Genomic DNA, 16,958 nt, shown 5'->3' with positions numbered 1-16,958 from the left:
GTCATAGGGCTAGCTGGAAATGGATCCAGAAATGCAAGCAAGGCTGGAGCAACTCACAGTGGAGAATGAAGATCTGCGAAGGCGTCTGAATGAGGCATTAATGAATGTGATGCCACGAAGCAGCACTGTGCCTGCTGTTAGCCTTGCTTCCTCATATCCTGGGTTCCCATGCCTGGTACCATACTGCTTAGTACTTGATCTTGCAATGGGTTTGTGGGTTCCCACTTACTCAGGTACACCGGCAAAAAATCTACACTTTCATACAGAATTTAGTGGAGACAGAGAAAATTTCGGCATGGGGTTATGAATTGTTGGTAGGAGTTGCTGGAGGCATGTGCTTATGTAAATTCTGTGGAAAGACTGCAAAATACCAGCGCATTTGACATTGTTGCAAAAGGGCTAATTGGTAGACGCAGAGATAAGCATATTATCTGCTGTAGAGAAAAACTTTCCATCCTGAATCAAAAGTCTGGAGATGATTTAGAGCATTTTGCTAACCGAAAGAGAGCAGTATCACGCTGTATGCATGCACCATGGGACAATGATGAAGAGAATGAGCTACCACTCAGCAAAGCAGATGCTCGGTTTGTAGATGTATTTGTTTATGAGATTGACCCACACATAAGTGCTGAGATGAAGTGTGCTTTGCCAAGTACAACTTGCATTTCTACGTGAGGAGTCCTGGCAGTTCATCCGCTGTTCCACCCGGGTAAACCCAGTAGATGTGCATTCATTGCTGAAGTGCTCTGCACTTGTTGCAGATGGCCGGGCTACAAGGCTCCTGAGTGTTTAGCATTGTCATGTGCCTATTATTGAAAGATTGAACACAAGAGAGCAAATTGCCCATGTCTACAAGTTTCTTGACTAAGCAAATAGGCTGCTGAGTGCTCAAAGGAAAGCAAATCTGGGAAAAACGAATGGGAGTAATCCTGCCACTGCTCCCTGCTGCCATGGACTGCGCAGACGGGTTTTACCTTTTCTGCAGACAAATGTGTGTGTGTTCATTTTAATCGTTCTCGACGTCTTTTTACCTCTCCTGAATTGCGTCTGAGGGACACCATTCTTCCTTTTAGAGACACTGTGAGGTTCCTGGGCCTCACTTTTGATTCGAAGTTGTCGTGGTTGCCTCACCTTAAAGACCTCAAGGTGCGGGCCCTGAAGGCACTGAATATTTTGAAGTGTCTGAGCCATCGGTCCTGGGGAGCAGATCGGGCGCGTCTGCTGCAATTTTATAGGGCTTTCGTCTGATCGCGTCTTGACTATGGTTGCACCGTATATGCGTCAGCAAGGCCTTCGTATCTGAAGATTCTTGACGCAGTACACCATGAGGGTATCAGGCTGGCCACTGGTGCCTTCCGTACCAGTCCCATTCCCAGCCTGTGTGCTGAGGCAGGGAAACCGCCGCTCGCCATCTGGCGGAAACTCCTCATGGTGCGACGGGTGTGTCAATTCCTTGCCTGTCCTACCTCCCCTGCGTACCCTACCGTTGCCCGACCGCCTATGGAATGTCTCTTTTTCCAGTCGTCCCTGGGCAACGAGACCATTTGGGATTCGTGCCAAGCATTTGCTTGAGTCCCTTGGTGTGGAGCGTGTGGCCCCCCAACGACAAGGTTTTACTCGTCTGCCTCCCTGGTTGCTCCAGAGGCCCAGCGTCCTTTTAGACTTGTCGGAGTACCGGAGGAGCTGCACTCCTGCGTTTGTTTTTACCTCCTTATTTTCCGATCTTTTACACCAGAATCCGGACCATGTACCAGTATTTACAGATGGCTCTAAACAGGGGGACTCTGTTGGTTGTGCTGTTGTTTTCCCTGATTGAGTCGTCAAGTTCCGGTTTCCTGCGGCGTTTACCATCTTTGATACCGAATTGTTTGCGATCTTGCAGGCGTTGGAGCAGATGAGATGTGTTCCCAGTCTTAAGTTCCTCATCTGTTCTGACTCCCTGAGTGCCCTTGAGACTATGAAACACTTGTACCCAGCGGATACGGTCATCCAGAACATCCATGATGCCCTACTCCACCTGCAACGGCAGGAGGAGGAGGTTTCTTTCTGCTGGGTGCCGGGGCACGTGGGTATTAGGGGAAACGAACTGGCGGATGTGGCTGCCAAAGATGCATGTTCCCTCCCTCACGTTGTTGAATGTGCCGTCCCCCTCCATGCTCTTACCTCCCTCCTGCGTTTTCGTGTTGTGCGTCAATGGGAAGAGGAGTGGCTGGCAGTCGGTGACAATAAGCTGCGTCTGGTCAAGGCCACCACACGGCCATGGCGTACGTCCTACCAGTCATGCAGGCGGATGAGGTTCTCCTCACTCGCCTCCGCATCGGGCACAGTCCCTCAACACGTGGTTTTTTACTCCGGCGGGAGGACCCCCCAATCTGCAGTGCTTGTGACGTCCAGATTACTGTCCGTCACATTTTACTTGACTGTCTTTTATTCTCTGACCAGAGGGCGGTGGTTTCCTTGCCACCGGATTTGCTCTCTATTTTGCAAGACGACGCAACAACTGTGGTTAAGGTCTTACGGTTTTGTGTCCTGTCCAATTTGTTGCCTCGGATTTTAGGGAGAGGGTTTTAATGTGCTGCTGGGTGACTGGTTCACCTAGATTTTAGGTAAGATGTCCACCAGTGACTATTACCTCCTTCTTTCCCTTCGGTATCTGTTCTCTTTTCCTTGTGTTTTCTTTCCTTTTTTAGTGCGTTTCTTCTCCTCTTGTTTTGCTTCTGTCTGTGAGGATGTGGAACTGCGTTAGGTCTGTGTCTTTTAGCCGTTCTCCTTGTTTGCTGTCCGTCTTAGTCCCTTCACTGCCTCTGTTCCTGTTTTTATGCGTTTGGGCGCTGATGACCATGCTGTTTAGCACCCGTAAACTTCAAACACACACACACACACACACACACACACACACACCCCCTGCTGCCCTTCTGCAAAGTGAATCCAATAAGACTGGACTTGCTCAGGTGGAAAAGGTAATTTTGCTAGGTAAAATCAATGGTTAGACAGTCTGTCCTTATCATTGATACAGGTGCACAAACATGGGTTTTGTTTGTTAAATCTACAAGTGGTCAAGAACAAAACCACCACATTATAGACTTAGTGAATTGGGAAAAAGGTAATCTGTCCAATGCATTCGCAAAACATATGGCTGGAAATAGAAAGAAGAAAGTACCAGTTCACAAAAGAAATGGTTTGGAAATGTGACCGTGATTTTGATACTATTTTAGGTAACAATTTCCAGTGTTCTCCTCATGAAAGCTTTCCTCAGACATGATAACTAATTGTAGTTTATATACTTTACAGTGCAAATATGTAATAACTAAACTAACTTGTCAGGCACTCAAAACACTTTGCCTTATAGTTTTATGCGAGACTGCACATCTATTTCACTGCCTACATTAACTGAACTCACCAGATAAGGTTAGTGGTAAACTGTTAGCTGGAACATGGTGTAGGGCCCCAGACAGAAAATATGCCAGACTGCCACCTTCAGGTTGCGATGTTTGGTTGTCATCATCTGCTCTGAGCTGCAATCGCCAAGTCGCAATGTCTCGTTGTCACCATCTGCAGTCTGTGTTTTTAGCAGGCCTATCCCTTGTCTCTTACCAAAGTCGTCAATGGTTGCAGGCTACTGCTATACGGCTACTCGCCTGCCTCCACACCCAATCAACTCAGTTGAGCCCTCTTCAGTGGATTCTCCAGTTTTAGTCTCTCCAGTGTCCTCTCTCTCTCTCTCTCTCTCTCTCTCTCTCTCTCTCTCTCTCTCTCTCTCTCTCTGTGTGTGTGTGTGTGTGTGTGTGTGTGTGTGTGTGTGTGTGTGTGTGTGTGTCACCATGTGCGATGTAATGCTTCTGTTCGAAACGAAAGTATTGAGTTTAAAATAATTTGCCTTTTTAATTAAATAAGTGTGACCATGCCCAGATATACAGATATCAGTTATCAGTCGTTAGCCAAAAACTCACTGCTCTGTTTTATCAGGATTTGACTGGATTGGGAAAAAATTGCAATCACTCATTGTTGTAAAAATGGGTTATTCTTATGGTAATCAGTCAAAGATGTTTTATTTATATATATAATCACTGAAATCCACACCAGAACTCATTTATCTCAGATTGCATTAGCTTTCTCAATAAAATGAACCAAACTCCAAAATTATTCTGTGATTTGTTTGGAATTGCGTGCATGTACAGCATATGAACTGTCGTTAAATCATTTTCTTAAAGTAGAATTATGTTTCCTACTCTGAAAATAAGTATATAGTGAAATTAACTTTCAACTCATAACACATTTATTTCTATGGTAGTACAAAAGACTGTATGAATGCCATCAATGGAAAATCTGACTCACTACATGATTACATTTCTATTAGAGATATACAGATTTCCATTTTTTCATTTAATTACAATTGTATGAGTTAGTGTCCAAGAAAAATCTGTGGTTAGCAACAGTCACTGCTAGGATTTTCTTGCTTCAGATGTGGCAGTGGGCAAATACATCACCTGTGGCTGCCGCAATGTAGATTCTACCATCAGTGTGTTAAATCACTTTTGGTCTTGACACACAATCAATCATGTAATAAACAATTATGTAAGACAAAAACAGGGTATAAAATTTCAAATCAACTGACTTGACATGCCTTAATTGTAATTACTTCAGCTTTTCACCTGTATTTGCTCGGGGCAGTAAGAACATTGGTGTGACAGTGTCCTATTTTCTCTTACGCCACAGTTGGCAATTTCCTTTTTCCTTGTCCATTACAAAGATTTTTTTAAAGTGAAGCAAATTATTGTGATCTATGTTTATTGTTGTTGTTTTCAGTATTATTTTTCATTCTGGTGTTATATAGTTCCAGGTGTACAGTGATTCTCTTTTTCTTTCTAATAAGATATGGGTATTTTATAATGCTGGAAATTGTATCTTTACGTCAGTCCAATTGCAGAGAAATTACAGAAGTGAAAACAAAATGATGAAAAAAATCAATTTCAGGAATGTGATTTTCCTGGCATACTGCAGCTTCTATGAGATTTTGGGACTGTAACCAGATCATGTTGACTTTTGCTGCAATATTTCGGCTGGCAACCATCCAACCACCTTCAGGTGAGCACTCGCCACTGGAGACTGCTAGTTCTCAGTGTCAGCTTTATAGCAAAAGTTGGCACTGAGGTGCAAGCACATTGGCAGCTGTCACAGGAGTGTATCGAAATCTGCAGCCTCTACAAATATTTTTCCATTTGTTGCACTCAGGCGTACGGTGAAACTGCATATCCTCCCTCTATGGGAATGCGCCCTTGCATCACTAAAAACAAATACCAGATGTCGCCAGATGTGTCATTAAAGAAATTCTCTCTCTCAGAAGAAATTAATGAGATCACAGAGTCCCAAATTTTGTCCAGATGGAAGATGCCGCCACAATTTATATGATTTTGTGCTAGGTGTATGTCCACAGATTCTTTAATTACTGAATCCCTAAAGGATCTCGCCAGGGCCAAGATTTTTATGGCAGAATACTCCATGGAGCACAGTGCAGTAATGCAGTGCTCAGCTATGGCTAGCTCAGTGGACTGTGAAAAGGCGTGTGGCATTCATGTTCAATGCACCTTTCATGTACTCTGTGTATCGTATGGACTGTGTAAGGTTTGCCACACTGGCAAGGAGTTTTGTAAATTTGCAGAAAGCCAGAATTTACTAACTTTCTTACCATTGTTGGAAAGCTTCATAGGTCAGATGATATGCACAGTACATGAAAGGTGCATTGAAAGTGGGTGCCACACTCACCATTCCCAGTCCAGTAAGTTGGCTGCAGCTGAACATTGTATTACCACAGGACACTCTATGGATTATTTGACCACAAAAATCTTGGCCCCGGAAAATCCTTTAGGGATTCAGTAATTACAGAATATGAGGAAATACGTCTAGCACAAGATCATATAAATCGTGATGGCGGCTTCCATCTGGACAAGGCTTGGGACCCGGTGATCTCCTTAATTCCTTCTGAGAGAAAACATTAAATTCATAAGGACATGTCTGGTGACATCTGACGTTTGTTTCAAGTGACATGAGCGTGCATTCTGACAGAGGGCGGACTTTTAGTTTTACCAGTGTGCATTTGCCTGTGTCCCACAAATGGAATAGTAATTGTAGATGGTGTGGATTTCAATAGAGGATGCTCCTGCGATGGCTGCCGATGTGCATGTGTCTCTGTGCCAATTTTTTCTATAAAGCTGACATCGGGAATTAGCAGTCTCCAGTGACGGACACTCACCTGAAGATGGCTGGACGGTTGCCAGCCGAAATGTTGCAAGAGTCAACGTGATCTGTCTGCAATCCCAAAACCTCATAAAATTTGAAGAATGTGTTGATGTTCAGCGTTATCTTTTCAGATCGATGTTGGTTCAGAAGTTGAATTTATTATCAGTAAGGTAACTCTTCGTGCTGTAATGTTTCCATGTTGGTTGTTACTCTCAAAGTTTGGATTTTATCTTGAGTTTATGTAGCTTGCCTTTATTATCGATCATAACTCTGTATTCACAATTTTCTTGATTGCATAGGAAAAGACGTACAATGGTTTACCATAACAATCTCTTATGAGCCATCTTAGAACTAGTATCTTGTTACAAAAGTAACACACCAAACACTCATTTAATACCCATCTCAGTCACTTGACAACAAGTTTATGACAATAAAGTCACATGACATCAACTGGATTGCAGGTCCAATGCAGATCAAGATAACTGTGAGTAAAAAAAAAAAAAATATTCCAAAACAGATTGTGTTCTCCAATTTGATAATGTCGAATTTTGTTGTTTGATGTTTGTTTATGTGTGAAACCATGTGCTTAGTATTGTCTGCACGATTGCATACAAAAACTTGATTGACTCTCGAACTCTTGACTTTCCAGTCTGGCTTGATGTAAGAAATACAGAGACAGTTGATGACTTATTAAAAAATGTACGTGACAGGAATCAAGACTACTTCAAACCTTTATGTGGGCTTCCAGTAAGCACTTATTTCAGTGCTCTGAAACTGAAATGGATGATGGACAATGTTCCTGAAGTACGAGAGGCAGTTAAGAATAAGTCATGTTTATTTGGCACTGTGGACACTTGGCTCATATGGGTAGGTTTTTAATCTTTCTGCCTATTTTGAGTAATGGTAAGTTGAATGCTTATACACTTCTGACATTGTGAGTGTGGGCAATCTGTAGTATTGTGGACACTGAATAAATTTTCAGCTGCCGAGATTGCTAAGATCATTTTTTCATATAGACGACCAGTTTCGGCAACTCTCTGTTCCCATCTTGGTTCTAAGCTTACATAATTGCATAACCTTCTCCTTCAGTACATTACTATGCAAACAGCTATGTACACACACTTGTAAAACAGTACACTAATATGTGTGTATATAACTGTTATTTTAAAACTGATATACCAACTTCTAGTATAACTCATGATACTACTTACTGTAGTCAAGGAGAAGGCTATGTAACGATGTAAACATACCTCCAAATATTTATTTATTTATTTTCATTTTCTTTGCATGGAGCCTTCATAATGATGGCTTTTGCAAACGTCAGATTTAATACTATGGTTATATTTACACTCACTATATTCTGTAGCTGTTGCTTCTTATGTCTATTTCTTACATTTATCACATTACAACTGATATGCTAATGCCTCACGTTACAACCACTATCTTAAATTTCGTTGAAAGAATATAAACGTTTTTCTATTAGAAAAGATTTTAATTTTGTTTTAAAATCATTTCCCTTGTACGTTCTTAGAGAGTTTGGTAGCTTGTTATACCAAATCATACCACTGATATATGGACTTCTGTCAGTCATTTTTAACTTTGTTCTGTTACGGAAATAGTTATACTTTGTTCTAGTGTTGTGATCACGTACATTACTGCCCTTGATAGCTTCTGTTGGTTGACTTATAAAAAATACAACTATTTTGAAGATGTGCAGAGAATATATTGTCAGATAAAAATACAACTATTTTGAAGATGTGCAGAGAATATATTGTCAGATATTTGTGCTGCACAAACACTTCACAACATGAATCTCTATGTCCCATCCTATGTAATGTCTTATTGCCCTTTTCTGTAGTAGTAGTATTCTTTTTAAATGTACATCAGCTGCACAGCCCCACATTTCAATTTCGTAATTGAGAAAGCGGTAAAGTGTTCCGTAATATACTAATTTCAGTGCTTGGCTAGAAACGATCTTTGCGAGCTGGCATATGAAATTAATGTGGTATGTCCACTGCAAATTTTCATCAACATACACACCCAGGAATTTACAGTTACCATTTTCTGTTGCAGAGATATTACAAACACTGTTCATATTGTTGTGGTGAGAACTGCCTGTTTTAAATGTCAGTAGTTCAGATTTGGTGTCCTTCACCTTGAGACCCTGATCATTGTAGTATTTTGTTACTTCTGTTACACCACTAGTAGCAAGAGATTCTAGCTCATTAGATTCACTCCCATAGAATAAGATTGACATGTCATCTGCATAACTTACAATATGGGAGTTAATGGATTGTGCAATGTCGTTAGTATAAATAAGGAAGAGAAAGGGTCCAAGGATTGAGCCCTGTGGTATACCTTGTAATACAGGTTCACTGGTGGACTGGGAGTTCATGATTTTATTATCTAGTTTGTATGACAATTTAGTGTTTTGCTTACAATTCAGCAGGTATGTGGTTAGAAGATGCATGGCTTGATCCCCAATACTATAAGATTTTAGCTATTTAAGAAGTACGCTATGGTTTACCGTATCAAATGCTCTTGTCAGTTCCAAAAATATACCTGCAGTCTGCATCTTCTGGTCTAACAGACAGTAAACTTCATGGATGAACTGTGTAACTGCTGTGGTTGTACTTAGCTCTTTTCTGAAGCCATGCTGCGAATCTACAAGCAGTTTATATTTTGTGAAAAAGGCACTTAGCTGAGAAAGGATAATGCTTTCGAATATCTTACTAAAAGCGGGAATTAATGACATTGGTCTATAGTTGGAGACATCTTCCTTACTTCCCTTTTATACACTGGTTTCACTAAACTCATTTTTAGAACTGTTGGATACATGTTTTCTCTAATGCTGCAATTAATCAGGTGAGTAAGAGGTTTAGAGATTTCTTTTAAGCACACTTTAGTAATAGCACTGGATACACCATCCCATCCAGATGAAAATTTTTTCTTTAGCAAGTATATTGCCCTGCAAACCTCCTGCTCATTCACTTCCACAAATTCAAATTTGGTACACTGGGTGAGATGGCATCGAGTCTCTACCTGTGGATCTATAATATGGGTTGATTGTTCACCAGAAATGCAGTAGTTATTAAAAATATTACATATAGTATCTGGGTCTTTTATAATGTTACCATCATGTCTTGTGCTGAGCAGTTCCTTGTTCATCTTGTTGGGACTTTTTCAGTATTTTTCAATCAGTTTCCAAGATGCTTTGCTTATGTTGTCAGACTGTTCTATTGTTTTGCTGTTAATATGCTTCCTTAGGTTAACAATTTCAGCTTTAAAAGTTTGCTTAGCCCTATTGTATTTTTCCTTGAAAACCTGCATAGTAGTAGCTTTATAAAGCTGGTTTAGATCATGTACTTACTGCCTGAGCATAGTCAGATTTGTTGGGGGTTTTAGTCTAGGATTACTTCCATTTTTAACTACCTATTGGATTTTTCTGACTGGAAAACTATATTCATAATGATCCAGTAGGGTTGAGTAGAATTCATTCCATTTCTCATCCGACCCTTTTACATGGTACACAGAATCCCATTTCTCATTCACTAGTTTGTCCTTAAGAGCATTAATATTTGAGGTATTCAGTATTCGTTTCTGTAGCACAATTTTTGTTATTTTATGCACAACTGAATTGTTGTATTCTATCACCTGACAGAAGTGGTCAGAATAAAGAAAATCGAAGGTACTGTAGTTTACCTTATCTATAGCATCTTTGTTCATTATAGCATAATATATTCTAGTGGAACATGTGTCTGTCACTCTGGTGTCAGAGTTCACTGTATTTACAAGATTGTATGAGGTCAGTATATCACTGAGTTTCAAGTTTACTATGCTATTGGAGTTTGCATCTATATTAAAGTCAGTTAATATAGTAAGGTCATTAGAACCGGCCTGACCAATAACTCTACAAAGTTTATCCATAAACTGCATAACATCAGCATTTGGTGGCCTATATACTCCAATCACTTTATGCTTTGGTAACTTAAGATCATTACTGTGGGGTACAATACCTGTCATTTCAATTGATCCTTCTTTGGTGTGGTGTTCAAGAAAGTAATTTTTTTTGGCTTCTATATCCTTATTAACATAAACTAGCACACCACCACCTTTACGGTTTTGCCTACATTAAATATTTGCTAGAATGTAACCTTCTAATCTATAATATATTATTTCACTGCATTTTAGCCCATGTTCCGTTATTACTAGTACATGTGGCAAGTGTTCCTCTATGAATATTTGTAGAATGTCTAGTTTGTTTCTGAGATATTGCACATATAACAAAAGAGAATTACTTAAAGCGATAACTTGTATGAATAGATGATTTTAGTGATCTTGGGAGATGAAAATTTATTCATTATTTATGGTCTGTAATTTATCTCTACTATTTCCCTTCTCTCATGAGTCAGATAGCATGTAGATGAAAAAGTGACAGTGACAAGTTTGTTCGGAGTGGACTAACTCTTTTCTGCATTTTAAGGGCTCATTTTCCTAAACTAGCTGTAACTTGCATGGAAAACTATGCCGAAATTCAATATAAACAGAATTGTATAGGTTGTGTAATCTTTATTAATGTGCCCTAGTTCACTACTAAACCCCCTTAATTTCATTGCAAGTTGTATCTTTCCATTGGTCCAATATTGTGTACTATTTGTATGCAATGCAGAGTTTTCAGTTTATTTTCCTTGTTTGTCAATCTGATTTTATTTCATAGAATCTTACAGGAGGGCCTAACGGTGGTCTTCACATAACTGATGTTACCAATGCCTCAAGGACAATGTTAATGAATATTCGCACACTGCAGTGGGACAACACTCTTTGCAAGTAAGTCTTATATTGATATGTATTTTGGTTTCTCCATAACAATAAATAATAACGATTTCTGAAACATCGACTATGCACTGCTAATGTACATTTGAAGAATGAAGGAAACATATGTCTTAAACATGACCAGCATTAAGTACGCTCCCAAGACTCCCAAGATTTTGTAAAAGAGAATTTTCTGAAATTAAAAACTTAAATGTATGTATTTCATTGTACATGGAAGATTGGCGTGGTACAAAGAAATTACTGAAATAGTGCTTGGTAAAAAATTGTTAACGGCGTATGGTATATTTTGACTCATTTGAAGCCCTTTTTTTTATAGGAATTAAATGCTGCAGTGGGTTAGAGTAGTGAATGAATGTAGGCACCAGGGAACTGTTATCAGTAGGTAATGCAAAACCCATTCAGTGAAACTCAGAAGGTTTGAAAATGAAGAATTATGGAGCTTTTGAGTGTAGAAGAGGGGGTAGATATTTCAAAAGTGCATGTGTGAAACTAAACCAATGACAATTAACTGCCAAGTAAATGTATTAAATTAGCAAGGGACACAAAAATAATCCAGAACTTTTTTTAGGAAAAGACTCACTAAATTTCCTTGGCTGATTTAAGTGTCCCAGCTCTAGAGCTTGACTGGGATGAGGAATAGGAATATGGCTACTGTTAGTTCATCATGGTGCAGTCCCTGTGCATTGGTGGGGTAGCTCAGAGAGAGCAGTGGAAAAAGGAGATGAGGGGGTCAAAGTAAGTGTAGAGATTAATTGAAGTGGGAGGAATGGAGCTAGGATTGGAAGTGGTTAGCAGAGTTTAGGACCAGGGCAGTTAGGCTTGAAGGATGTGTTGTGAGAACAGCTCACATTTATGTAATTCATAGAAGCTGGTGTTCGGGGTGATACAGAGTTACAGATTGTGTGGCTGCCATTGAAATCAAGCACATTATGCTGTGCTAGTGGACGATCAACTGTGCTCTTGAACAAAGTTTGCCAGTGGCCATTCATTTGAATGGACAATGGGATGGCGGTCATGCCCACACAGAAGGCTGTGCAAAACCTACAGAAAAGCTTTTATATGATATGCTATTTTCACAGATGTCCCAGCATTCTAAAGGGTAAGATATGCCTGAGCAGGATTGGAACAGGGTGTTCTGGGTGGGTGCATTGAAAAGGTTTTGCACCTAAGTCTTCCACAGGGATGTTAACCCTGTGATACATGGTTGGAAGTAGGTGCAGCATAAATACAGAGCAGGATATATCATAGGCTGGGTGGGTGGTAGAATACCACTTTGGGAGAGATACGAAGGATTGTATGGTGGATTAGTTGAAGAATGCTGTTACGTTGTTTCAGCTGGGGTAATAGTGAGTAATGAGGGTGTCATTTCATTGCAGGTAGTTCAAGGGGGTTGGTCAGAGGATTAGAGGTCCATGTGGATATTACATATGAGGTCTGGTTGTGGAATAGGTTTGGAGGTAGGCCTAATATTGGTCTGTGGAGATCTTCATAAGACATTGAACATACTGGGTAGGATTTTACTTGTTACTCCAGATGTACTGTCCATGAGTGAGCAGACTTTATGTTACAGACTTTTTAGTGGAAGGAACATCTGATATTAAAATATAGGTTTTGTTGATGGTTCATGGGTCTGATATGGACAGTGGTCTCCATGGAGCCATTGGGGAGGTGTAGGTCAATGTTGAGGGTAATGACATGCTGGGCTAATTAGGGCCAGGTGATGTTGATGATGGGAAAGAAAGGACTGAGTCTGTGGGGGAATGAAGATAGTGTGTCACAAACTGTAAGATTTCTTGGACTGCTCTTATTTTGCTTTGTGGGCTTTGGCTGTATTCGGTGCCACTGGAGTCATGCTTACATTGTAACAGGTTTTTCTTCTAACGACATGCTTGACTTAGCCAATGATGGACTGAATCCTTATCGTGGTTTGTTTAGCACCGGAGCAAAGCGTTAGTTTACATGCCTTGTACAAGTCCGATCCCAACTGAACCAATCTTTGAGATTTCACGAGCAGCAGAGCAGACTTTATCAACAAAGTGTAACATTTCCAAAGTTTCTCATCCACCACCAAGGATTCAGATTTATTGCTCATCAGGCTGCTCATGAAAACAGCAACATAGAACTGTTTTGTCAACCAGTAGTGTTCAAAACAACAGGCCTCTCAGCCGTTGCAGTTGCAATTCCAATTGTCCACAGTAATGCTCCAATTATGAAGCCAGCTCCAAACTAGCTTCTAAGTTGGATATAACTAAAATTCACAATGGTCAATCTTACTACTGTGACACACTATATGACACCATAAATCTGCATCTTCATCTACGCCTATACTCTGCAACCCACCGTGAAGTGTGTGGCCAATGGTACATTCCATTGTACCAGTTGTTAGGGCTTTTTCCTGATCCAGTCACATGTAAGTGTGGGAAGAATGAATGCTTAAATGCCTCTTTGTGTGTTGTAATCAGTCTCATCTTGTCTTCATGATCCTTATGCAAGTGACACGTACGGGGTTGTAATATATTCCTAGCTCCATCACTTTGAGTTGGGTCCAGAATATTTCTAAGTAGGTTTTCATAGGATAGCTAGTGTCTGCCTTCAAGCAGCTGCCAGTTCAGTTCTTTCCACTTCGTTGTGACACTTTTCCATGGATCGAACAAAACCTGTGACAGTTCATGCTATGCTTCTTTGTATTTGTCCAATATGCACTCTCAGTTCTATTTGGTACGGGTTCCACACACTTGAGTAAAGCACTTGGTTGTTACACATGAGTATTTTGTATGCAGCCTCCTTTGTAGATTGATTGTACTTCCCTAGTATTCTACCAGTGAACCACAGTCTGCCACCTGCATTACCTATTATTAAACCAATGTGATTGTTCCATTTATATCCCTACAAATTGTTACACCCGGTTATTTATGTGACTTGACCATTTCCGATTGTGAGTCATTGATATCATAATCATATTACACTCTGGTTTTTCATTTTGTGGAGTGCATAATTTTACATTTCTGGATATTTAAAGCAAATTGCAAATCCTTGCAACACTTTGAAATATTATCAAGGTGTGATTGAATATTTCTACAGCTTCTTTCAGATAGTACTTCAGTACGGATAACTGCATCATCTGCAAAAAGTCTGAGGGTATAATAACACTGTCTGTAAGGTTATTAATATACAACATGAACAGCAGGGATCTTAATACAATTTCCTCAGGCACACCCAAATTCACTTCTATATTTGTCAATGACTCTACATCCAAGATCGCTTTCTGCATCCCCCCTACCAAAAAATACTCAGTCCAGCCACAAATTTTGCTTGATACCCCGTAGATCATAATTTTGATAATAAGCATGGATGTGGTAGTGAGTCAGATACTTTTAGGAAATCAAGAGATACTGTGCCTAAATCATGTGAGAAAAGTGGGAAATGGGTTTAACATGGTTGATCATTTTTGGAATCCCTGCTTGTTGGCATGGATGACGTCCTTCTGTTCAAGATACCTCATTACATGTGAGCTCAAAATAAATTCTAAGATTCTACAACAATTGGCTATCTATGATATTGGACAGTAGTATAGTGGATCACTTCTGATATCCTTCTTGTAGGTAGTAGGTGTGACCTGTGTTTTCTTCCAACTACTCATCATGGGTTTTTATTCATGGTATCTATGATAGTTAAAGAGGGACTAACTCAGCCAGAAATTCTGTATAGAATCTGATAGGGATTCTATTGAGCTCTGGGGCTTTGTTTAGTTTTATTGCTTTCAGCTGTTTCTCAACATCATTGACACTAATATCTACACTGTGGAACACATTAAAGGCTCACTTTTTTAAAACCACGTAATTGTCTCCCATTGTGATGCAGAAGTTTGAAATTTGGCTCCAGTGGTACCTACAACCTTCCTCAGAAATGGTTCAATAGTGTGACACCCTGCAATGTCACCCTCAGGCTCAACAATGCTTCATATAGGGAGATGCTGACACATGCTAAAGATGACCCAGACTCAGAAGTTCATGTGATATGTAAGGCAGATTAATGATTTCACATTTGCACAAATTTTGCCACAATTCTGTCCCCGTCAGCATGGTTATGTCACTTGACGGGAAGGTTGTCACACCCAGCCTGCCCACAATTCACACCTTCTCTTGATGCCTCTGTGATGGAAGTGAGAATTGTGATGCCCAGTGTGAAATCACATTGTTTTCTAATGGGTGGCTGAGGAAAACATTTCAGAAACTCTGCCCTCGGAATCGATAAGAAAAGTCTTTGGTGAGGCATAAAGGGTAATGTCGAAACCACCCCTTTTCTTGGGTTATTGATTCCCACCCTTTTTGCCTTCAGAAACAACAGTTCACAGTGTGATGAGCAACAGAACAACATTCTAGACAACCTTTGACACTGCTGACATCCCCTGGATGATTCATCCTTCTCTAAGGACATTGTGGCACTCAAACCCCATTGAAAGTTGGTGGACCCCTTTGAAATTGCAGGAATATGGCAATTTTTGCTCCGGTGTATAGGTTGGAACTACTAGGGACCTTTGGGAACCATTCAATAAAATTTGAATGTGATTCGAAGCAGCAAACAATGATTATGCTTTATCCATCCTGCTGTTTTGCATCTTCCTGGGGCATGAGATGATCTCAGAGGAGGAGGAGGGGGAGGAGGTTGAAAAGGGATCCTCCTAAGACACTCCCCGCACCCCTCCCCCACCCACCCTCACAATTCCCCCATTTTGGCAACATCCTTGGTGCCACCTGCACTCTGTTGGGCACTTCAAAAATGTGCTTGTACAGCGATGGCCATTCAGTGATTCCAAGATGCTGGCATGACAGGCATCCCTTTCAGCACCCTTAGATTTTGTTTGTGGCCAGCAGAAACTAGTTCAGTGATGGAGCACGACTAAGCTGATTTTTGTTGAAATGGTTGCCTTTCAAACCAGCGCCTAAGAGTCTGTGAATGCCCATTTTTGTACAGAGTCATTTTAAAGTGGGTGGGTGGCGGGTGGCACTGAGGGTGCTGCAATACGGGTGGGGAGGGGGGAGCTTATTAGAGATACCCTTTGCAGCATTTAATTCATGTGTGTGTCAACATCACTTTCCCCCCCTCCCCCTCCTCCATTATCACATCATTCAAATTTCGCCAAAAGGTTTTGAAAGGGCACTAGTTGTTCCACCCTATATATTGGAGCAAAAATTGCTGTTATGCTTCACTTAATGTGGGCAAATCATGTTCAATGGGATTGGAGTCCCACAGTGTCCTTATAAAAGGGCGCTGAATCATCGGGGAAGGAGGTGGGGTGGGGGTGGGGGGTCGGGAATGTCAAAGGTCATCTTTACAATGAGTAGCAGCCTATCTTTCACTTATATTGAAGATTTCTAGCAACATATACAGAGCAACACCCATCAAAGCTGTTGTCTGGCTGAGCTGCTTCATGGCCACCCTCGTTGGACCCTCTGCACTCTGCTATTCCCACCTGTAGAGAGAGAGGAGGATACGACCACACTGTTCCACATCAGATCCACAGGGTGTATATGTATGTTTTTGGACCATACCACAATGGATCTAGGGATCCTTAGTTGTTTATGGCTGCCAGTTGGTGGCAGTTGCAATTTCTTGCATCCAGCTGCAACATCATCATCATCAGCTGTTGTTGCACCACTTCAATCATGTGAATTTCATATGAAAATATTAATATCATAACTTAATATAAACAGAATTTTGTGGAATTTTTTTTCGATCTTGTGACAGATGCTCACTTCTTGGGCCACATTGATACTTGCTGTGGGCTGCGTGTGACCCGTGGGCCATGGGTTAGGAACCCTGTTCTGGAACATCCAGCAGGTATACTGTAAGCTGCCTGGTGTAATATCTCCAGCAATGCATTATGG

The 16,958-nt window shown here is 40.7% G+C and overlaps 1 protein-coding gene across 4 annotated transcripts in view; it reads left to right on the top strand.

Moving 5' to 3' along the window:
• Positions 1 to 16,958, top strand: part of LOC124794696 (glycerol kinase-like) — a 164,887-nt gene that overhangs the window by 15,509 nt on the left and 132,420 nt on the right. For all 4 annotated transcript variants that reach the window (XM_047258261.1, XM_047258259.1, XM_047258258.1 and 1 more), the window contains 2 exons: positions 6,887 to 7,104; positions 10,955 to 11,064. In XM_047258261.1, the coding sequence (XP_047114217.1) occupies positions 6,887 to 7,104; positions 10,955 to 11,064 (328 nt within the window). The remainder of the gene's footprint in view (positions 1 to 6,886; positions 7,105 to 10,954; positions 11,065 to 16,958) is intronic.

This window comes from Schistocerca piceifrons, chromosome 4 (genome assembly GCF_021461385.2).
Source record: "Schistocerca piceifrons isolate TAMUIC-IGC-003096 chromosome 4, iqSchPice1.1, whole genome shotgun sequence".
Classification (NCBI taxonomy): domain Eukaryota; kingdom Metazoa; phylum Arthropoda; class Insecta; order Orthoptera; family Acrididae; genus Schistocerca; species Schistocerca piceifrons.
Note: the sequence above shows the minus strand (reverse complement) of the source record. Positions and strands in the feature narration are given on the sequence as shown.